Source organism: Protopterus annectens, chromosome 1.part0 (assembly GCF_019279795.1).
Source record: "Protopterus annectens isolate FY-2018-M chromosome 1.part0, PAN1.0, whole genome shotgun sequence".
NCBI lineage: Eukaryota > Metazoa > Chordata > Ceratodontiformes > Protopteridae > Protopterus > Protopterus annectens.
The window spans coordinates 73,914,773-73,940,082 of NC_056725.1; the positions used below are offsets into that span (position 1 = coordinate 73,914,773).

The 25,310-nt window shown below is 42.5% G+C and overlaps 1 protein-coding gene across 2 annotated transcripts in view; it reads right to left on the reverse strand.

The window, feature by feature from the left end:
* Positions 1-2,374: 2,374 nt before the first annotated feature.
* MRPL28 (mitochondrial ribosomal protein L28) overlaps positions 2,375-25,310 on the reverse strand; it is a 435,965-nt gene continuing 413,029 nt past the window's right edge. For both annotated transcript variants that reach the window (XM_044084818.1, XM_044084810.1), the window contains exon 6: positions 2,375-2,948. In XM_044084818.1, the coding sequence (XP_043940753.1) occupies positions 2,853-2,948 (96 nt within the window). In that variant the 3' untranslated portion in view covers positions 2,375-2,852. The remainder of the gene's footprint in view (positions 2,949-25,310) is intronic.

Here is a 25,310-nt window from a genome sequence, read left to right on the forward strand (position 1 = left end):
ATTTCTAGCCAGGCTTACCTCTCTTAAGCCACATTTCTCAAGGGTCACTTAAAAAACTAGCTTGAGTTTTCAAAGGTGGGGGGGGGGGTAGTGACGATAAGAGGTACTTGCCAGCCATGCCAGGGAGAAGTAGGCAGTGGACGTATGACTTGTGCCAGCACAGCAGGCTGGAATTTTGTAAATAATTGTACATAATTAGTATATCAAGCTGATTTGTACAGATGCTTGTGCTGAAAATGTATCTGTGAGCTCTGCTTATGTTAATTGTGTTAAAATGTATCAACACTGCATCCTGCTGAAATGAAGACAAATGTATGTGTGCTACGGTACCTCAATCAAATGTGTTTTAATGGAGGACACTGGCCCAGCTACGGTTAACCAGCTGGCTTACTTTAAGAAAAAATAAGGGAAATGAAAATGAGCTGTTAAATCACTGAACAGCATCCCACAGTGCTGAGCAGGCCCACAGACAGTAGGTATGAGAGCAGCCATTATCTGTTAGCTTTTGTAAAGAAGGTGGGTGATGTATTGTAAATGTTTCTGGCTCCTAGGCATTACCATAAAAGCTCTAAATGTGTATTTTAGCAGTCTGCTAAAGTCCTGTCTCAAACTTCAAGAGGAGATATTGTAGGAACCTATAGTCAGGTGACCAGATGAGACCATTCTGCAAGTCATCTTGGATATTAGATTTTACAGGGAGTAATCTCAGAAGGCGGCCACGGTGGTGCAGTGGTTAGCGTTGCTGCCTCACAGCAAGAGGTTCTCCGGTTCGATCCTCGGCTGGGGTGCCTTCCGTGCAGAGTCTGCATGTTCTCCTTGCGGTCACATGGGTTTCCTCCAGGTGTTCCGGTTTCCTCCCACATCCCAAAGACATGCTGTAGGTGGATTGGACACACTAAATTGGCCCTAGGCATGAGTGCATGCATGTGTGTGCCTTCTTTGGCAGGTTGGTTGCCGAGCTGATAATTTGACACCGTAAAAACTCCACTGCCAATCATGAGCGGACAGGTGATCCGCTGTGGCGACCCCTAACCCGGAAAAGCCAAAAGAAGAAGACCGGGAGTAATCTCAGAGAACAGAGTATTCTGTTTGAGGCCTACCTAGAAAGACTGCTCACATATTTCATTTTGCCTTGCCCAAGTAAGTTACTAGGGAACAGTACATTTTTTATTTTAGATACTTTTTTCTTTATTTGTCTGAGTCTGTACTTTTCAATACTTCCTGTGATCTGAACTCTGTGCTTTACTGTCAATATATATTCAATATTTTCATGTTATTTTATTATTTATTATTAAATACATCTAAAACATTTACTGTGGCTGGTTCTCATAGAGAGTATCTAACCTTTGAGAGCACTTGTATTTATTTGGTAACACTGCGCAGGCCACTGCAGAAGACCTAGCTATCTTGGTGAACTATTACCATTTGTATTAGTATTAATAATACACAATATAATCAGGCACTCTTTGTTAAGGGCCTTAGAGTAGTTGATTGTGGAGTGTCTGGTGGCAGTGGTAACTACCTTATATAGTCTGGGCAGAAGGGGGAATAGCTAGTAGAACTATGCCAGCCTTTCCCAGTGCGTGTATGTGTGTGTGGACACAAATCAAATCTCTCAAAGTTTGTGTAGATCAGCTACTTGGGACAGGGTCATGAAGCACTGGGTTTACAGAGAGGGTGCTGGAGGACTTGGCTTGGACACTCGGCTGAGGACTTAACCGTACAGCTGTACCAGTGGGAAGTCTTACTAGGGATCTGGAGGGAGACAGATACAGAGACATCCAGAACTTGGGCAGTGTGTGTTCCCTGTGTGCTCGTAGGGGAAACTGTAACTGATGCAGAGAGGTCTGCATCTGGAAATATTGAGTGTATCCATTTGTATTCCAGGTTCATGTCCCTCTCCAGTGTCAGTGGTGAGGATTGAGGCTCCTTGATTACTGGCCCAGCATGGGAACGACACATAGTGGTGCCCATCACAAAATGGTAGCAGTGGTGGGCATCACAACACCTATAAAAGCATTTTAATTTTATACCAAGAAGTTACACTCTAAACTGTAAAGTGGCTTTATGATAAAAGAAGTGCATTTTGTTACATTCTACAACTGTTAAATAGTTAGACAATGAAGAATCAGTTAGTACTTAAAGGTAAACTAGAATTTGCTTATGTTTCCTGACAAACATGTAGGTACGCCTTCTGCTCTGGTGTTCTAATGGGTGAGGAAACAACTACATACACTTACATAGTACTTAATCTACTGACTACAAATCAAAAAAATATTGTTTCTCCCTAAACTGTCACAAAAATGATCATAGGAAAGGAACAACTAGATATCAATAAAGGTATATTATAGAGCAAAAAAAGTAGTGAACATTGTACGATGAACTAAGTACTTTAATGAAGTTATTCAATTCTTCCAAGGCACAGCTTTAACAAGGAATGTGCCATAACATAGGGCAAGAGCTGTTACTTCAACCTTGTCATTCACTCACATCTGTAGATCTTTTATATGCGCTGACATCTGTGTTAAAAGCAGCATTAAGTGCCAGTGATCTGGACGGTTCATTAAGCCATGTACTTATATTTATCTTTAAAAAGAGTGACCTTAGGGGAAAATAAAACTCTGATAACCTTTACTAAATGAACAAGTTCATCTCATGGATCCATCTATTCAGTTTTGGTAATTGGATTCTTATGCCAGTTTGCTGTTTAGCAGGTGCATTTTGTAACACCCAAGAAACAATTCATAAGGTCATCTTCATGTCTTTTAACAAGGTGCCTCATCAGGAATCAAAATAAGTTTGACCCAAGAACAGGAATGAAGCAATTCTCTGAGACGAGGCCAGCCATATCTTTATGATTTCTCCACCACCTCTGGCTCTGAGAGTTTCTGGACTGCAAATTCCCTGACTAATTCTTCTACATACACTTTGAACAGAGGCACTGGGTCCTGTGAAAAAGAAAAATGCTGATTAAATGGAAGAGAATACTTTCAGACATGCTTTCAAGTACTACAACTCAAGTACAGCAAGATATTTGAGTACCATGGACTAAGATTTCGTAAAATTTCATCAATGCAATGGCACAATTAAAACAAACAGAAACATGCATCGTACACTGTATATGTTATACCATCCAGCAACACAATTTACGCTATATGTCCGCATGAACACCACATTCCTTATTTCAAAGCACATTTCATTCAGGCTGAAAACATTTGCAGCTCAAGGGATAGACTTTATGTACATCATACCTCTCAACTTGGAAACATAAAAAAACTGGACAAGGCCCATGAAAAATAGGTACAAATCTGTACACTGATTAACACACATTTGCATATATAATTATGTAACCCCACCCACTCCAATGGAATTGTGGGATATCAACTTTCAAATGCAAACTGAAGAACAGACAACCAAAACATGGCACCAGCGTCCCCCTGCAGCCATTCTGATGTCCCACCACCTGACTATTTTGCCCCATTTACCATAAACACTAATGGGCATACTGCTTTACTTCTACAATGATTATTTGGATTTTATTTTTACATTTTGCAGCACAATGCAGAAACACTAATAGACATCTGCTAAACAAAGCAATACTGTCTCACAATGAAAATATACTTGGCATTAAAACTTCTCTGCCCTTGAAACTCACATTCATTGAAACCCATACCACATCCAAAGAAAATGCATCTGGTCAGTGATGGATAAAGATTACCTTTGGGCTGTTTTCAAACCATAGGCCCCTTGCACACAAAACAAGAAACATACATGTGTTCTTTGATGCACCTTCCTGACTATCACAGCAGTGTACATGAGCTGAAATGTAAGATGCCAAAAGGGAGAGCAATACATAACTCCTTAAACTAGCACACTTATGGCATTAATGCTGAAGATAAGTGATTAAGGTAATAGGGAAACACAGAAACTAAGAAGAACAGAGATTGTGCCCCTGATAGCATCTTCCTGAGAACAAGGCACCTGCAAGAGGATGACACTGCAATAATATGGTTTTAAAGCTAAATAGAGAGACGGACTTTGGGGAGGCGGGTTTTAATGTCTGTGGGTTGTGGAAGTTAATTTTATACTAGCATTACAATTTATGACAAAAATCTATTCAGACAATATGTACAACACTTTGTGACAAAGGTGTGATGAAGGGATTAAAATGTGAATTTGCTATGGAGGGTAACAGGCAAGGCTTAGTAATTTGTAATTTGTAATTTGTTAGGGTAGCTAAGAAGGTAGCACTATCAGTAAATGGAAGCCAATTAGCATTTTGCAAAAAGAAACGGTGATGCTGTCTACCAGGAAGTTAATATGAAAAGGCAAATGGCTGTTATAGTACTGTCCTGGTTTATTTGTCCTGGTTTATTTGACAACAATATTAAAACAAAACTGTGTGATGCACATGCCTTTGCATTCTGCCAAAGGAGTCTGGAAGTTCTCTTAGCCGCAGAGTTATACAAGCCTTCTCAATATATATACCAAGTCACACACACTCACTCTCACGCACACACATGCACACTCGCACACACACGCACTCGCACGCTCTCACTCGCGCACACACACTTGCGCGCAAGTCGCGTGGACTCACACATGCGCACACTCACACTCGCGCGCGAGTTGCACACGCTCTCACATGCGTGCTCTCTCACGTGCGTGCTCACTCTCGCGCGCACTCGCACACTCACTCACTCACACACACTGTAGAACTGTTTTTATTTAATGAGTGGTTACAGTTGTATACAAAACAATTATTTTCTTACAGTAAAACTTCACATTTTCCATGTCGATACCTATTGGCTTTTCTTTACCATTTGCTTTATGCCTCATCATCCAGAATACACCAAGCGAGCCAAAGACTTTGTAAAGCAGGAATTGCTATGCATTAAGCTGTTTGCTATGTAGCCCTTCTGTAGTAATGCTTTTCCTTCAGGTGTACAACCATGTTTCGTGTTCTCGTTTTTGATAAAGAGTATGAGTAACGATTTTTTCCTGTTGATACTGCAGGAATAGTAACTAGCAAATTAAACTACTGGCTTTCAGATTACTTTGATTTTTAATAATCTTTGCCATTAACATAGTTTACATAAGAAGCATGGAACTAACAACAATTTAATCGGTTATCGTTATTTGTACACAACCTATACTAGTGTTCTGTTAGCATCCACATTCAGAGCTGAAGGCAATAACTTAGAGTCTGAAATTATTGACCATAACAAAAAAAGTCAGTATAACATAACAATGCTACCTACTGAAGATGTACAATACCCAAATTATAAGCAACTTTAAATGTGTTTATTTTCTCAGAAAGATGTTAAATAAGCATTTTATCATTTGCTTCTGATCTCTGAAGAGCTACTTAAGTGATAAGGTCTTTTCCTAAACTGTATTGAAGAATGTCCAAGATGTCCTTCTATTCCAGTGTTGCAGTATTCACTAGTGGGTTTGCCTGTTCTTCCCATCAGCTTGTTCGGCCAGGTTTCCAAAGCTTTTTCAGTCCCTGTTGCTGTGTCGGATGTCTGATGTAGGCTGGTACGTGGTCCACAGAAGTGACGTCTGCATGCACCAGACCTCAGAACTTTTAGCTGCCAGCTGTACGCCAGATGTTCCTGCTACTCACGGATGTCGGATCAGTTTCGCATTAAGATAAGTACCTTGTTGGGAATCTTCTTCAGTCCTTGATAATTGATAAAATATGTTAATGTCTGGTAAGAGCAAGTACAACCGTGGTCGCCAGATTCCCCACAAAGACACCCACGACCAGTGTCTCTTTTGTTTGGGTAGGGATCATGATTATAAAAAGTGGACCATTTGTAAGTTGTTTATCCCCAAGACCCTTCGTCGCCGACTTCAGGCCCTTGACCTATATCTTGAAAACCAGTGTCTTAGGCAGATTGCTCTCGGAATGGAAGCCGCTAACGATGCCCCATCCAAACCACCTAGGAAGAGGGCCAAGCCCACAAGGCCATCCACTTCTACTGCGCTTCCCTATGCCAATTCCCGGCCTGTAGCCACCGTTAGCTTGGCCGAAGAACCGGACATCCGCCACACCGGATAAAGTGGGCACCTACCAGGAGGCCACAAAATCCAGAGCTGACGATACGTCCAGGGAGGATATCCGTGTGGCTGATTCAGACGCCAGGGGGGAACCAGCTTCAGAGATGGGCACTTTGAGCAGGCCTCTGCCGATCCTATTTCCTCAAGGCTGACTGACAGCCAGACATTGGTTAGGCCTGCAAAGAAAAAAACAAAAGACAAAGCATGTCACTTCAACCCCTGAGGCCTTGCCAGACTGGCAGGCCTTCAGTCAGAGTCTTTACAATGCCTACCTGGCCCTTAGGCCTACATCTGACCTCACTCATGCTGCTCCACCTCTTCCAAGTCCTAGGCCTATTCTACCAGAGACTACCCTTAGCCATTCTGCTGAAGAAGAAATGTCTGACTCCTCAGAGGACTCCTTGTCCTATTCTTCACAAATATCTTCCCCTCTGGAGTATGGATCACCAGAAGAAGCATGTGCTGCGCTTGACTCCCCCTGTGGAAGACCTTACCTTTGGGGACACAGTTAATATTATGAGGGAACATTTCAAATGGGACTGCTCAAACATGTCTGAGCAACAGAAAAGATTATACGATTTGATCCAGATGGAATCTCCCTAACCCGGGCCCCTATTCCTCCTGTCCAGCCTGCCTTCCTGGATGCTTTTGCAGCAGCATGTTTAAACCCCGACTCCCAGCCACCTTCCCCAAGAAGGGCAGACTGATTGTATAAGTACCTGATGCATACAAATTTCTTTTCAAATGCCCTCCAGCTGATCCAGCAACCATTTCCATTGCCACTGACAGGGCTACCAAACTTCTCCCCACTACCACTGTCCTGCCTGCTGATAAAGACAGCAAGGCCATGGAGAGGTGGGAGAAGAAGGTATACACTTCAGCTACTCTAGCCTTTAGGGCTACAAATTACCAGTTACTTATGACCAAGTACTCCTTGTCATTACTGGAGAAAGCTTCTAAAGATCTTCATGAGATCACAAACTGCTTTGCAAATGCATTCCTGGCTTCCTTGCTTGGGCTCATTTCCTAAGTAAATAAGCATTCCCTAAGGTGTGCATATGATGCAGCAGAGGCCTCTGCCAGGTCAGCTGCATCTGCCTCTGTATTGAGAAGATACTCCTGGCTACGTCTCCAGCCTTTACCAGATGAAGGTCAAAATCGTGGATGCTCCCTTGGATCACAATTCCCTTTTTGGCTCCAAGGTAGCTGATCTCTAAGTCACTTCAGCAAAAAGGGAAAGAGCTCCAGGATCTAAAGCATCTCCTGGTCTCTCCAATCCCAAAATTTCAAAAAAACTACCCGGCTAAGGCAGAGTTTATCAGGAAGACGTCTAGGCCCACTGCCCCCTCCAGATCCATAAGACGTACAGGAGGCAGATTACTCAGCCTAGGACACCTCAAGCGTCTGCCCAGAGACCTCCCTTTCCAGAAAGGACAGGCAACATCTGACTGCCTGCCTCCTTTTCTACTTCCCCCTCCTCCCACCATACTTTTATCCTCTCGCCTCTCTCACTGCCTCCCTGCATGGGACCTAGTGACATCTGACAAATGGGTTTCGTCTATCCTGAAGGAGCGTTACTGCATGTCCTGGATGTCCCTCCCCCCAAAACTTCCTATCCTGCTACCTCCACCCTCTCACTGGTCCCTCCTTCCAGAGGTCCTAAACAACCTGCTGCTTCAAGGCACCATAGAACTTGTCCCCCTCCTCTGTTCGAGGGAGAGGCTTCTACTCCAGAATCAGGGACCATGGAGACCCATCCTAGACCTTTCCCGCCTCACCCCATTCTTGAAGTTCCTTCCTTCAGGATGATATCACTACTCAATCTATTTCCTCGCATCCTTCCCCAGGCCTTCACGGTGACCCTGGATATCAAAGATGCCTACCTACATATTCCAATAAAACCGTCCTCCAGAAAGTTCCTCAGATTCAAAACAGGCTACTTGCATTTTCAGTTTTGTGCCTTGCCCTTTGGACTCTCCACAGTTCCAAGGGTATTTACAATGTGCCTAGCCCCAGTCATTGCTAACTGCAGAACAAGAGGTATGCAAATTTTCCCATACCTAGATGATCTGCTAATCCAAGCAGCAGACAGACCAAATCCTCCTAGCCCACACAAAGGACCTTCTGCTCCTGCTGCAGTCCTTAGGATTCCTCATAAACTTCCCCAAATCCAATCTAAATCCTACACAAGACACTGTCTTCCTAGGATGCAGAATCAGGACAGACCTCAGGATGGCCTTCCTACCTTAGGAAAAAGTGCTTTCCCCTGACCCAACTCCTTCAATCTGCTCTCCTTACACCCACCCTGACAGTCAGGGAGTTTCTCAAACTTCTCGGCCACATGACTGCCACTGGCAAGATTACAAATGAGAAAGATGCAAGGATATTCTTCACTCAGTATTGACCCAGGATTCTCACCCCCTAGAGTTCAGAATCCCACTTCTACCCTGCCTCCACCAAGAGCTAAAGTGTTGGAGGACCCAGGTGACCCTAAACCCGGGTCTCCCTCTACAATTGCCCCCCCTCGCTGATCGTGCACACAGACGCCTCAGATCTGGGTTGGGGAGCAACATTAGACACAAGGAAAGTACAAGGTTTGTGGAAAAACAAACACAAACAATGATCGTGCACACAGACGCCTCAGATCTGGGTTGGGGAGCAACATTAGACACAAGGAAAGTACAAGGTTTGTGGAAAAACAAACACAAACAATGGCATATCAACATCAAAGAAATGTCAGCCATACTTCTGGCCCTGCAGGCCTTTCTACCTTTCCTCAGACAGACAGATCTTCACAGACAACACCACAGTGATGTGGTACTTGAACAAGCAAGGAGGGACCAAGTCCTACCTCCTCTTCAGGTATGGGATCTAGCTGTCTCCCAGGGGATCACCCTACAGGCAGCATACATACCATCACAACAAAATTGCCAGGCAGATTCCTTAAGCAGAACCTCCTCAGACAGTCACAAATGGATGCTGTCAAGGGTGGGATCCATACAGTTGATCCACAGGTGGGGTATTCCTCAGATAAACCTGTTTGCCTCCAACACAAACAGGCAACTACAGAGCTACTGCTCCAGAACTTACAACCTGAAGACTCTTCAAACAGATGCCTTCTTAATGTTCTGGAAGGGGAAATACTTGTACGCCTTCCCCCCTTCCCTCTGATATAGACAGTCCTACTGAAAATTCAGAAGGACTCACCAAAAATCTTCTTGGTGACACCCTTTTGGCCAAGACAACACTGGTTCCCCCTACTTCTTTCATCTATCCAAGAGCAATCACCACAAGTTACCCCCCACAGTGGATATAGTCACACAGCACCAGGGAACACAGATTCACCCACAGTAGGAGGCCAGGAAACCTAACACAAGAAAATCCCATCTCTCTAAATGGAGAAGATTTTCTATCTGGTGTCAGAAAAGACAGACAGAGCTGATGGACAGCGACCTGCCTCTAATTCTCTCTTACCTGTGTGAACTGTTAAAGACAGGATTATCTTACTCCTCCTTAAAGGCACATCTGTCGGCCATTTCTGCCTGCAAGCCTATGGAGCCCCCACTTGCTTCCTGGCTGCCAGCCAAACTATTCCTAAAAGGTGTTCTACACCTATGCCCCCTAGGAAACTAACTCCCCATCCATGGGATCTTAATTATGTGCTGGAAAAACTCACTCTGGCACCCTTTCAACCAGCTGGTAAGGCAGACTTCAAATTTTGCACTTGGAAAACAGCCCTGCTAGTAGCTTTAACATTAGCCAGGAGGGTCTCAGAGCTCCAAGCCCCAATGTCTACTCCACCCACCCTAGTTTTCCATATGGACAGGGTCACCCCTCAGGATTAATCCTTCCTTCACCCCCAAGGTGGTTAATGACCTCTCCCTTAATCAGGCTATTCATCTGGCCACCTTCTATCCTAACCCTCAGGGAGACAGTGAGAGAGTCCTTCACTCCCTGGATGTATACAGGCAACTCCATTTCTACTTGCATAAGACCAAACTTATACGCAAATCAGACCAGAGCTATTGGGAAAGCTGCAGGGAAGCAAACCATTTCTTCTTGGTTTGCTAGAGCAATCTCATTTTGTTACTCTCACCATGGAAAGACAGTAATGGGCAACGTCAGAGCCCATTCCATAAGGGCTATGGCTTCCTCTGGAGCCTTCTTTAAAGGTCTAGGCACTAACTCCATTCTGGAAGCAGCTACTTGGTCATCTGTGCACACCTTCACCAGACACTACAAGCTGGACCACGTCACCAGGACCAGAGCAGGATTTGCCAGGGCTATCCTGCATGGGTTCCTGGAATCCTAACCCAGCCACCAGGGAGCTTTTGTACTCGCCTACTAGTGAATACTGCAACATTGGAATAGAAAGACATACAAAAGTTGTGTAAAATCTTACCATAACCATAGATGTCCTTCTCTTCCATGTTACAGTATTCCTTCCCTCCCTCCATTCCCCTATTCTCCTTGCACTTGCCCTCCTTGGCTCCTACTCAGGCTATGCTATCAGGATTAGCTCCGTCTGGGGCTTCTTGGTTCTGAGGACTAGTGTGCGCAGACATCACTTTTATGGACAAAGTACCAGCCTACACACATCAGACATCCGACGCACCAACAGGGACTGAAAAAGCTTTGGAAACCTGGCTGAACAAGCTGATGTGAAGAAGGGTAAACCCACTAGTGAATACTGCAACACGGAAGAGAAGGATATCTATGGTTATGGTAAGATTTTATACAACTTTCCTTTATTCACATTTCTAACAAATATTAGACTGTTCTGGACACTATAATGTGAGATTCACACACACCTTGTTCTCAGCATCATCATAAAAACTAAAACCTACTTCAGCACATAATAAATACCTCTCTGTTCCGTGCATTGCTCGTGGCTTGTTTCTGTTCCCGGAATCACCATTCCTGCTTGCAGCTATTAACAGCTAAGTAAGGAACCACCATTATTCCATCCATTCCCTCACGGCTTGGCTGGAGCAGCTGGAAATGCACGCACGGTATGTTGCTGAGCCCTTGAACTCAATTCTGTCAGGCCGTTTTACGGAGCTGATGTCACTGCACGTGTGATGACATCAGCTCAAAAAGCCAAAAAAGAAACTACAATAAAAAGGCCAGGAAATTAAGGGGTGCCACTCATAAATCGTGGCACCCCATTATTTGGACACAAAACTCGGTAAAAACTGAGTAATTCTGTATGGCTGGGAGGTATGATGCACATGTAACAGCAATTCATGTCATTTTAAATGGTACTGAAGTCTGGCAATTGGCACAGAGAGTTAAGGTTATAAGCTGTAGTCCCTGTGGTACAGGCTTTGATTCCATCAGCCCTCATTTGCCTATTACATGACATTCAGCAAGTCACAACCATTGTTTTCAGTGGCAACCCAGGAGCACAGTGTGTGTCCAAGTAGATCTACTTAGTTAACAAACGGGTATTATTATTACTGAATTTGTGTTTTCTTTTTTTTTTTCTTTGCAACCTTCCCCCTCAACTGACCATCACCTACCACTAGCTCTTCTCATTCATCAGTTCTAATGGACTCGCCTTAGCCTTCCCTAAGTTAACTCAACCCAAGTCTGGAGTCCGTGAAGAAACGTCTCAGTTTCATACTATTTCCAGAGACTATGGCTGAGCCCCACAACCTTGCAAGCTCTACAATTGCTGCCTTCAGGATGTACATGTGTGCTTCCACAGACGCGTAACTTCCTAAGTGGTATACTGCTTACAGCACTGAGCTTGGCAGGCTCATAATGAGGCTATAGCAGCGAAATAGACAGCTTCTCTCCCATAGGATGAGCAAGCTGGTGCTGGCTGCTAACTCCCATCCTACTTTGCCCTATCCCTGTAGTGCATGTGCTGCAAATTAAACACTTATCAGAAAACAGTCAGGGATGTACCAGCAAGTGCCAAGAGGCTAGGTCTGAATTTGGGAAGCTTTGAGAATTTTTTTCCATCAAATCATTACATCCACAAAAATAAATTACATGAGACTGGCACAGTGGACCAGAATTCTAAATATACAGAGTCACAATCAAGAAAAGAAAACAAAATGCAGGACAGTAGCCTGGGGTGAAGGATGGGAAATAGATAAGGAGGACAGAGGAAGACTGTACATAAACTCAGCTTTTGACAAATAATCTAGGTCAGCTGTTCACTCAACTACTTTGCAAATAACATTTTAGTCTTTTTCATTCAGTTTTTTCACTGTAATTTTAAGACGTTTTCCTTGTGGGCAGTCCTAACCCCTCAAACAAGGAACTGCAATGGAATTATTCCGATAATGTAGGAAACAATCTCGGGGTTGAGGGAATCCCCCTAAGTGCCCTTGTTTGATGAAGTACTACTTCAACCAAATATGCATTACCACCTCACAGTATGACACTGGAAAAAATGACCACTTCCACAAAAAATGCAGGTGTGCCAAGTATTCACAGTAATACTGTGTAACTAACTCCATGTACATCTCCCAAGTGAATGTTTACATTAGGTTACCAGCCTTTCAACAGGATAGTCCACTGGATCAATATTCTGCAGCAATAAGTAGTACCCCTCCTTGCCTTTAGGACCACTGAATGGCAGTGTGGTAAACCAAACTACCATCCTTAGGGAGGGTGCCATCTTAAAATATGCAGACAGGAATCAAAACTTCTTGAAGTTCAGCCCTAAAATGTCAGCCATAAGAAAATGTGCCAATAACACCAGAGAGAATCCTCAGATAGTGCAAACACTTAACCAGACAAGTCTGAGGAACCAGTTCAGTTCTGATGAAGTCCCAGTCACTTCACTTTTGATGAATAAATGATTTGCACAATAATACAAGGTGAAAACTCAGTTTTCTACATTATTTAAAGACTAGGTTGGTACCTCGGACTTGTCTGGTTCTGCATAAGAAAATGTATCGTATTCTGACAAAAGTGATATTTGGAGCCCTAGCTTTGATATGAAGTGAAATAGTACAAGTCTGATGAATCCCTACTACAAAAATCAGAATGAAGTGGCACATAAAGGAGATGATTCTTTCAGGAGCTCGCATGTCACATGGCTTGCTCGCTATACAAAACTGCTCCCTGGTGTGCTCCACTTTGTGTACCTAACAAATGCAGGCTGAATTTACACTGCACCTTATATTGCCAACTCTTTTGTTAGCCCAACAACAATGCAATCAGCCATCACAACATAATTATTGCACTAGCAATAGCCATACAACACTAATGCCAACCTGAGAAAAATAGAAAGAGGGAGTTAGATTGAGTGGGCAAAGTTCAACATGTACCAGTATGGTAAGTACCTTACACAACTCACAATGTTATTCCCTTCTTTTATAATTTCCTGCTGCAGTCTTTGGATTTGGCTAAAACAGCAGGTTGTGGATCAAAAGGTAAAGTGGTAGCATTAGCTACCATACCCTGTACAGTCTTTGTGGCAGATCATACCCTTGTCTTAGGGAGATAATCAGACATTTAATGTTTAGTGAATGTGTGTCCGAGGACCAGGTTGCAGCATTACAGGTCCCTACATGAACTGCCTTTACAAAGGAGTCTGATAGTTGCATTCCTTTGTTCTGATCACTCGGTGATCTTGCCAGCAGAATCTTTAAATTCATAGTCTTGGCTATGCACAGTTTGGAGCTAGCTCCATAGGATTCATAAAATATAATAACCACTCAGTTACTTTCTGAGGATGAGAGTACAGAACTGTGTTTTTGTATTCACAGCAATGCCACACAAATTTAGGCTTCAACATAAGCTCTAACGAGGAGCTCATGACCTCTGACAACTACAGAGTAAGGAACATACCAATGCCTGCAGCCTTACATCTTTCTGGCTGTGGTAACTAACAATAACAAATATGAGCCAAATCAAAAACTTCTAAGGAACCAAGGGGTGGCTGAAATTGTTTTTCAACTCAAAGTTTAAAAGTGAGGTAAATGGCTAAAAACAAATGCAGTAATTCATTTATCAAGGACAAGTGCTTTCACTCATATAAATAGGTGCTTCTTCAGATCCACAAAAAGTCAAAGACAAATCCACAACTTAAAAGTTAGCTCACAGCCAATCACTGTAACTATGAAACACATAATATATCAGTCAATGATCCAGAATAACACTGTATCACTTAACTAACAACTTGAAAAAACAATCTCAGCCAATCACTACAAAAATATAACACATGTGATACAAGGTTATTCATTGCTAGCATTTGATGCATTACTTGGCTAAACCACACTGCTTTAGCCGAGGTCTTAAAGAAACAGCTTCATTTAGTCTTGGCTCTTTGTCAGCTTGGATTCTAATAATCCACTGATGTTTTAAATCCTCAGTTCTGTTGTTTAAATCACCCATTCTAAGATCTTCAATCAACAGCTGTTAAAGCCATAAAGATGAAGGAAGGGCATTCTCATCATCTGCTCTCCTTATAGCATATAAATGTTCACAAACTCGCTGACACAGTGAGCAATTGGTTTTCCCCGCATAAAAAGATAAACATCTTACAAATGGCAAGGTAGACTAAATTGCGACTAGACCAGTCAGCAGAACAGTTCAACATATATTTATTTTTAGTTATAGGATGCATAAAAAATTGGGTATTACTTCTACATCAACAAACATTACAGCATCTACAGGGAAATGTCCTTCTACGTTCCCTATTAAAATCATAAATCAGTTTATCATTGATGCTTTTATAGCAAAGATGACATTTAAGGTATTTCTTGTGCCTAAAAATAAAAGATGGTCTGTCTCCAGTGATATGTCTAACATCCTCATCAGCAGTCAAGATAACAAATTTCTCCTAAAAACCTCACAAATCACTTCAGTATCTGACAAAAAGAACAAGGGGATAGCTACATTCCTCATGGGGTTAACTTGACATGTATTCGCATTAAAAGCTTTTAATTGGAAAAATAAGATTTTTGCCCTTCCACTTCTGTCAAGCGCCAATGCATCTGAAAATTCATCCACTTCTCGTTCTGAATAACCTCTATCTTTAAGATCTATTTTTAATTCACGAAGATCTCCTTAGTAGCAGGACAAGACAGACCAAGACTTAAGAAATGTGAATGGCAGTCAAGAACATTAAATCCTCATAAGTATCATTTCCTAAAGTGGTTACCTGGACACCAAAATGTAAATACTTCACCTGGCCAAGCAGCCTTTACTGGCAGTAAGATTTCTTGTCACTCGCCATCTATTAGGACGCAGTCAACTTCGGAAAAGAAAAGTATGCAACTCAGACATAGAAGGTCAAACCTTCAAGATATTGTATGAAGGTGGTTTAGGAGAGGATGAAGAAGCACTCTTTTTCAGCTGTTGAAGATTTTTATTTTATTTGTATTTGTTTACCAGAGTAGTGCACTGATCAATATTGACCAAATTTCAGGCTAAGCCTCCATGAGAAGGTGAAAGAAGTGGAATGAAGTCTCCTGAAAAAAGGAAGACTTGTGACCATTTTGGGCAAGATGGCTCTACAAAATTATATGGCTCTTTTTTTTTTTTTTTGCATTTAAAAGAAAATTTATAACACTGACAATGGAGGAATTACATAAAGACTTCCCTTCCATTGTCTTTGCAGCATGCCCTGTGCTGTTGTCAAATACTTTAGAAGTTGCACATTGTACTAGGAGTCAAGCAGATACATTTCTTGCCCATCTCACATGGAAAAGAAAAACAGGAAAGCTTCCAGATTTAAATGACATTTGTTGCCAAAGCATACTATGTGACACATGATCCACAAGGTTGCTGTGCTGCCTGGAAAGATGGAATGTCATTAGCTGGAGACAGAGAAGAGACAAATTCCACAGCTACACAGTGAACCTGCAGAGCTGACAAGACCATGTTCTACTTTGCTTGTTGACATACCACATAAATGAGGCTCCAACCATGACCACCTTGCAAAACACATTGGGGGGTGGGGATGGGGTAATGTCACTTCAAAAATGTGGTTTTGATCATAATCACCTAGCTAAACACTGGGAGGGGGGGTAGTGGAAAGCAGTGTCATGTCTTACTTTCATCATCTAATTAATGCTGTCTGGCATGCTCTTTTGAGAGGGACAGATAAAAACCATACACCAAACACTATTCCTAACCTGAGTATAACATGACTTATTAAGATAAGAGTAGGAGGGAGAGATGCAAAAGGGTTGCCGATACCCACCAAATCAACTATTTTACCATTGTTGAAATAAGTGGAATGGCATGTCAAAGGGTCCTCAGCTTGATTCCATATATTCATTAGTACTAAAATTAACTTGTATGCAGCCTGTACTCTAGACCATTACAATGCTTGTGGCAAACCCCAAAAATGAAATCTCAAAAGTGACTTTTCAGGGTATTTTCTGCAGGTGGCAAACCCATGATTGGGACAGTACCATCCTCATTTCCCAGAACTCACACTTTCAAACTCAAAGGTCCTCATCTTTGAAGTAAGGGACAAATGCACTTGAAAGCTTGCATACAAGCAATGTTTATTACTAAGAGAACATGCAATACAACCAACTAAAAATGCTAACAAAGAGTCAGGAATCAAACAATGTTGTGTTACAACCCAATGAAATAAGAATGGAAACTCTTGGATCAAAAATTGCTTCTTCTAGACATTGTTCATAACTCACAGAAAAATCTTTTGTTGCAGAGGAACTAAATCTTACTCCTCTTTGATCATAAATTCTCACAGCACTCAAAAAGAGCATTATAAATAAATGCTTAAGGAAGTGAGCCTAGGACTATACTTGAATCAGTCAACTGAAAGATAAAGATAAGGATAAATACGGAGACTCATCCTGGCACACTACATGCAAAACATCTGAAGAACACACTTGGGTTCTTTGAAAACCAAACAAAAGCAATATACACTAGCAATGTTGATGAGTTGTGTGAAACTTGTGAAAAACACACCTGTATATGTCATCATAAGTATTTCAAGTCCAACATAATCACCCAAGTTTTAAGTGATCAAAATAGTAACAAGGTCTGGGATGCAACATTTCAAATTTGTTCACATTTAATCTCTTGTTGAGACTAACTGAGATGGCAGTCTCTAATGCCCATTTTCTTTTTGGGTACAAGGTGGTATCTGTCATAACAGTTGTATTGTAAGGGCAGGAAACTATCAGTTTTTTCCATTGTATGTTATACACTGTGTTTTAGCCTGAAATCCAGACTGGTTCTAAAGATGTCCAAGTTTCTCCTCCTCAGAACAGGCTTTGATTATAAAGATGCTGAGTCTGGACCCTTTTCAGCCATAAAATCTGTGAAAATACTTGTTCAGTTACACAATGTCTATTCCTCTGCAATGCCATGACTGCTACACTATTCACAAGAGAAATAACGCATTGAAAGATTACAAAGGAATGACTACTGCTCTGCTGAGGAAATGTAGTCGTAAAAAAATTTATTTATTAACATTTTTATCTGAAGGTCAAGAGTGCAATACCCTTTGAATCTTAGGCTCCTTACCCTCACCAACCAGATGAAGGATGTTAAGGGTCTACAATGTTTCTTTTAAGAGATGCTGCATACATATGTACTACCACTTCTGTGCAGAACATAGTTGTAGCTCTTGTTTCCTCAAGATTCTGTGTCAGCTCTTAATCTATCTTGGGTCTTGGGATGATGCCATTTTTCAAAGTTTGAAAATAAACTCAGCATCTCAAACATAGGCCATGCTCATGCTCCCTCCACAGATTCACTAATGCTGGGTCTGTCTCCCAATATTACTTACTGTGAAGAGAAGCCTGAATATACTGAATTAGTATTTTCGTAACAGTGTGTGGGGGGGGGGGGGAGTGATTATACTGACAACAAGATGGCACTGAAGGAGCATGTTTCACCTACAGTTAATTATTCTGGTTTCCATCTCAGAAACACCATCCTCATTAAACATCTTATTACGCCTGATGACCTCCATGTATTGGTGCATTCACATTTCTCCTCCAGAATGGACCACTGTAAAGTACTGTACCTGGGGCTTCCTGACTCATAACTGGATCATCTGCAGCTTGTGCAAAGTTCCACTGCTCAGTTATTTCTTTTGGGTGTGGGTGGGGGTAGTAGATTCTAAATACCATTCTATTTCCCAACTTGCATGAATCACACTGGCCACCTGTCAGTTAGCAAATAATTTTTAAAGATCTGGTTATGGCCTACTTTGTCTTGCAGCTTGGGCTCTTTCCTCTGGGTGACACCTCTCTTAAGCTGGTGCTGGCCATCTCAGACTCCCATAAGTTGTTTAGGGAGTCCACCACAACAACCTGAATCCTCTAGGATACATTCCTTTGTTCATCAGAAGGATCCATACTGTTGAAATATACTATCTTGTTGGCTATGAGTGTCCCCTATTCTCAGTGGCTTTAAACCTTCACTAAAAACCCACTTATTTATCTTCCATTCCCATAATCTTGTTTTCTCTACAGTACTGCTCTAGTTTGTCATTTATTTTCATATTGGCCTGAATCTTCCTTACTCCAAAAAGGGCGAACAACACACAAACACTGATGGTTCTCTTTTTACTAAATTTATTAATACATCCACAGACAGACAATAAAAATAAGTAGCATAAATATATTATATATTATGTATATATATTATCTATAGTCTGTCTCTGGTTGTATTAATAAATTTAATGAAAAAAGAACCATTGATGATGGTGTGTGGTTGGTGCTTTTGAAGTTCATTTTCCTACGGAAGATTCCGGCTGCACAAGTTTGGGTTCTTGGTATTTGTCACTGTGCAGTTTTTGGATTTGTTGATATTTTCATATTGGCGTTTGGACTGCTAGTATTACCTACAATGCTATTTCTTTATTTTTATTTTACTTGTTCCTAATTAGGTTTGTTTTACTCCTTTACATGTTTTTACGGCTTTTATTTATGCCTATTTGTTTTACTGTTTGGTCTGATTTGGTACAATTTATTTTACTTTTCCAATATACACAGTGAACTACCTTATTTTTTTTTTCAACTGATCTCTAAGAATATCTCTTTAAAGTGGATAAAAGCAGCTTCTAAGACATGAATAAGTGTGTCCACATCTAGTACCCACCAGACCATAGTGATAAAACTTCAAGGAGAGGCAAATTTGAAGAAACTCCCATAGACAGCCAAATGGGCTAAATCAAGTATACAACTCAGTGGTGTGCAGCGCCACGGGGGCAACACTACCGGCTACTTAGTAGTTATCTTTAACATACAAGGCAGATTTTTCTGCTGCAATACTGCACAGGCCCAAAAGAAGAGAAACTAGGGAGACATCTTATAGACATATACCCTTCTCCATGCTTTTCTTCTCTATGGAGGTCTTCATCCTGGTCTTTGGAAACCCACATAAAGAAGATCTCACCAGGAAGAGGACAGCCAACATGGTCAGATTAATCTCACCCTTAATGGAGGGAAGCCTGAGCCATACAGTTCGGTGGTGGCACATGCCATAGTCTGATGCCCAAGACACTGCATCAACACAATCAAAGGCTACAACAGACTATATGAAAGACCATTTAAGAATTGTTTTTCTCCAGTGTTTCACACAATGCCTAACTGCCTCTAGTCTTTTCTCACATAATCCACCTATTTCTTTGCTGGCCACCCTCTTTCCTTTTGCGTTCATCCTGTCTTCCCCAAATCCTCTTCACCAAATTGTCTTCTGCTTTCCTGCACATGTGCCTGAACCACAGCAGTCTGTTCTCTCTGACCTTCTGATATTATTTCTTCATCTCTCAGACGATGTGTATTTTACCACCCATCTCAGGCACTTCATTTCATCACCTCTAGCTTCCTCAACTGCTTTGCTTTTACTGCCCAGGTTTCTGTACCATATAGTAGCACTGGGTGCACTGCTTTGTACACTGTATTTTTTTAGCTTCTTTGGCATTCTCCTGTCATACACTTCCCCTGACTAACTGTGCCAGTCTGCTGCAACCCTTCTGATTCTAGCTCTAACCTCCTCATTCAGGCTTCCCTTTTCCTCAACCACCACTTCCCAGCTACTTGAAGCTGATAACCTGATCTGATACTTAACCTATCTCAATTCTCAGGTTCTTCGGATTCCCCCCATTTGCTGCCACTACAGTCTTATCTGTGCTTATTTTCAACCCATGTGCATTCAGTTTTGCAATCCATTTCTCCATCCTTTGCTGAAGTTCTTGCTCAGTCTGCCAGTAATGCCACATCATCTGCATACAACACCTGTTTGCTAATGTAGTCCATCACCAGTATGAACAGCAGCTGCCTGAGTGTTGAACCCTGATGCACACTCATTCCCAATGGGAACCCTTCTGTGAAACCAAACACTGTTTGGTATTTGAGTCACTGGGTCTTTGTACATAGCCTGCACTAATTCTACCAATGTTTCTGGGACTTCAAAACATCACAAGGCTGTTCAAATCAGCTTTCTCTGGACCTTGTTTTTTGCTTTCTCCAAGTCTAGGAATACCCACTTGGGCACTTTCCTGATCTCTAGGTTCTTATTAACCATCTGCTCACTGCAAACACTGGGTCAGTTGTGCTGCATCCTGATCTGAATCTGAACTGCTCATCTCCCATCTTGCTTTTTACTACTCTTCGTATTCGTTTATCAATCACCCTCTCAAGGACCATCATGCAGTGTGACAGGAGTTTGATACCTCTATACTGCCCTGTTGTGAATATCCCCTTTGTTCTTGCACACTGGCTCTAACATACTTATTTTCCAATCACCCGGGACACATCTTTTTCGTCATAATGATACGGGTACCCTCAGGAGCAATTTCTCCACTATCTCACCCAATGTCTTTAGCATATCTACTGACACATCATCCAAACGCAGTGCTTTCACTGACTTAATTTTCCTTAATGCTATTCTTACTTCTAGGGTGGGCTCCTCCTCCTCTTTCATTGTAGGCTGTCTGAGGCAGTACAGCATCTGAGGGATTTTCTTCATTCAGAAGAATCCGGAAGTACTTCTTCCATCTGCCTTTGATACCCTGTGGACTGGTAAGCAGGTTTTTGCTGGCATTCCTTACAAAGGGTGTCTCATTACCTTCTTTATATCTTTGTCTTTGCTTTTCAACCTGGTAAAGTTTCTTTGTGCCATGTACTGAGACACTTTCCAAAAGCGAGTAGAGTGCCTCTGATGCTTTGTTCTTTGCTACTTCAACTCCTTTCACAGCCTCTTTGTTAGCCAACCAGTATTCCTTCCTAGCCTGGTCAGTCTTTTTGCTCTGTTACTTTTTCATTCACTACTCCTTTTTTTGATGATTTCCTGTATTCTGCCACCAGCTTTTCTCATGCACCTTGCTTCCATATCTGGCTCAGCCACATATCTATTCTATAGTCCTCACGTATGTTGCTTTGAGACACTGCCATTCTTCAGCTTCACTCATTTCCTCTTCTTCCTGAGGTGCTAGTGTCTGGAGTAATTTTTTTGAACTGTGCTTTCTCTTCAGTCAACTTACAGGTCTTAGCCTGGTGTCTGCTGACCTTAGTTCTCTGACCACTGCTTTATGCTGTGGTTCAACTGTTCCACTGGGGATGACTTTGCAGTCAAAGATTCTACCAATGTGCCCTTTTATTACTATGCAGAAGTCTACCCGAGCTGCATGATGGCCACTCTGGTATGTGATTTTGTCTCTGTCTCTTGGTGAACCATGTGTGTTGGCTACCATCTAACTATTTGCCACAGAGAAGTCTAGAATGGCCTCTTCCCTTTATTCCTGTTGCACCATCCATGTGGATCCAGGCAGTCCTCATACGTACATTCAGATCATCCATTATCAACACCAATTCATGCTGTCCTGATTTATCTTCCAGGTCCTGCAACTGCTGTCTTAATGCACTCTTTTCCTCATTAACAGACACTGGTGTGGGGCTTATGTTGAGATTCTGAACAGTGCCCTAATCCTCATGTTGGAGTCCAACTTCTAGGAGTCTCTCACTAATTCTTATGACATTCCACACTGCCATCTGAAGCCTCTCCATCACCACAATTCCACACCTTTTCTAGCCGGTCCTCCTCCTGAGTAGTACACTCTGAATCCCAAGCCAAGTGGCCTTGCTGCACTACCCTTCCATCTAGTCTCCTGGAAGCACAAGATGTCTAGCCTCCTCCTTAGCATCATATCATCCACTTTCAAGCTGTGTCCTATCAGTGAACCTACATCGAGTGCGGCAGCAGCAATTCTTAGTTCATATTTGGCAGGTTCATTAATTTTACGTCCAGCTTTCGCTTAACAGAACTACCCTAGGTAACTCAAGCTGGGCAACCAGACACTGGCCAGGTAAGTAGCTTGGTGACCCAGGGCTGCTGAGCTTTATGGGGGGCGCACACAGGCCAATAGGAGCACATACACTCCTTCCACAATTAGCAAGGGTCCCTGGAGCTGGGGAGTGTCGGGTGGGACCTCAAATTATTAATCACCAGTAACTACCTGTGCCCATTTTGGCAACATTAGTCAACATGATTGAATCACCTAAAGCCAGTTTTTACACTGCTGAGTGGCTAGGCCTGACACGGCGTCCAGTCTGTGAGTCATGTTCTCCTATCTTCAGGATAGTTTGCATCACAGTTAATGCACAAATCAGTTGGATGTACAACTCTTCCTCCTTACGGAGGCCATCTAGAGATTGTGCTGCTGCCCATAACTCCATTACTGGGTAAGTTTGAGGAGGAAACACACTGCATATTTTGGGAGGTGGGAGGACTTGCAAATTTCACACAGACAATTGTTCAAAGGTTAGGATAGAAAACTGTATCATCTGCATAGGATGTAAAGATCTTGACTATTATGCCAACTGGCAAAGTCTGCCCTGGAGATGGAAAGAATGTCCCATCTGTATGTTTAGGTAGCTGCCACCAAGATGCCCTGGATACTTCTGCTAAAACAGTTGCTCAGTCTTTATGTAGATAATACTTTGGCTCTCTGTGCAAATACAAGAAATAAAGAAGTTATGTACTCACCATAATGTTCCATGTGAGTTGTTCCATCTCGCCTTCATTCTTCACTGATAGGTTTGGAGTCGATCCTCTGTTCAGACACGGCCGACTACCAAGCTCAAAGTTCTCCAGTAGCTCGAGACCCAATCCCTTATCCCACAATGCACTGCTGAAATTACCTCAGATCTTGTTTGCTGCGTACCATATAGAAGTACAACAATTATTCTGCCTAGGAATGAAGACACATTGAAAAAAAACAGGATGAAGGCAGCCTCCAGGTCAATTGCCAGCCAGGAGGGGGAAGGAGGGAGGGATGTGAGAATGAAGGCGAGATGGAACAACTCACACGGAAAGTTATGGTGAGTACATAACTTCTTTATGTGAAGTTGTTCAATCTTGCCGTTCATTCTTCACTGATGGGTAGCGTCCATAGCACCCTAATCTTGGGTGGCTCATGGCAGTACACTCTTTAGAACCGTAGAACCAAATGAAGCCCTGTCGCTGGAGGCCTTATCCACTTTGTAATGAGTTATAAAAGTTTGAAGTTTAGACCATGTGGCTGCTGCACAGACGTTGTCCAAAGTTAATTTGGCTTGAAAGGCTGAAGAGGTAGAAACTGCTCTGGTTGAATGAGCCTTCACCTTACTAGACAAGGGCATGTTATGACAAGAATATGTGTAAGTGATACAATCTGACAGCCACTTAGACAGGGTTGTTTTGGCAACTGGTTTTCCTTTCCTGGCCTCAGAAAAAGACACAAAAAGCTGATCTGATTTCCTAACGTCTTTTGTTCTGTCTAAATAAAATCTAAGTTGTCTGTGAACATCGAATTTGTGCAACATATATTCCAATTTGTTGGTGTGATTGGGGAAGAAAACCGGCAACTCAATGACTTGATTGATGTTAATCTCAGAACATACTTTAGGCAAAAAGGATGGATTTGTCCTGAGAGATGGCTACTAGGAAGATAGTTTTCCACAATAGAAATTTTAGTTCACAAGATGAAGCAGGCTCAAAAGGAGGAAGAATGATGTGAGATAACATAAAACTCAAATTCCAGGGAGAGTAAGGTGTCTTCACTGGAGGCCTCATGTGAAAAGAACCATTTAGAAAAGCCTTAGACAACTGGCGAGCCATAATATTCAATCCATCGATCCCTAGATGGAAATTAGATATAGCAGCTAATTGTACTCGCACCATAGCAGCCGCTGCTCCTTTGTTGAAAATTTGTATCAAGAATTGTAAAACAGAAGACAATGGCGCTTGGTAAGGGTCAATGTTATGGGAAGAAGCCCAAATGGAGAATCTCTTCCACTTACTACGATACAATTTTCTAGTGGAAGGTTTATGGGAAGCCAACAAAATTAGACTAGAGTCATGGGAAAGACTATACAGCCTGGCTATGCGGGGAACTGGAGCAGCCAAGCTGTTAGCTTTAGTGTCTGCAATGATGGATGAAGATCCCCTGACGGAAGTGTCAATAAGTCCGGAACTGGGTCCAGGATCCATGGGTCTTCCAGAATGTAATGGTAAAGAAACGGAAACCAAATCTGCCGAGGCCAATGAGGGGCTATAAGGATGATCGTCTGTCCCAGCAACTTTGCTTTCTGTAAGAATCTGGGTATCAGGGGAATTGGGGGAAATGCATCGAAGAGACCCGGGGGCCAATAGTGGACAAGAGCATCCCTCGGCGAGTGACCTGGCGTGGGAATCGGGGCAAAATAGCTTCTGCCTTTGTTGTTGATATGACTGGCGAACAGGTTGAAGGAAGGCTGGCCCCATTTGCGGAAAATCCTGTCCGCAATCTCTTGTTTGAGGGACCATTCATGGGGCAATAAAATTGCCCTGCTCAGTCTGTGTGCTATGACGCTCGATTTGCCCGGGATGTGCGTTGCTAACAGAAAGCGCTGGGATGACACTGCCCACTGCCATACTCTGAGAACTTCTCGGCAAAGGGGATAAGACTTGGTCTCACCTTGCTTGTTCAGGTACCAGACCACTGACATGTTGTCTGTCTGTATTGCAATTGTCCCTACAGGAAGAGAGTCCTGAAAGTATTGCAACGCTAGAAGTACTGCTCTGATCTCCAGGACATTGATATGCAGATGTGATTCTTGATCTGTCCATGTGCCTTGAGCAGTCTTTCCCTGAAAAAGCTCCCCCCCACCCTATCAGGGAAGCGTCCGTGGTCACAGTGGCAACTGGAGGGAGTAGCATGAAGGGAAGTCCTATTGTGACATGAAGAGACATCAACCACCACTGAAGACCCTTCTTGCAGGAATTAGTTATCAGGATCGTGTGATTCACTGGAAGTTCTTGGTAAGACC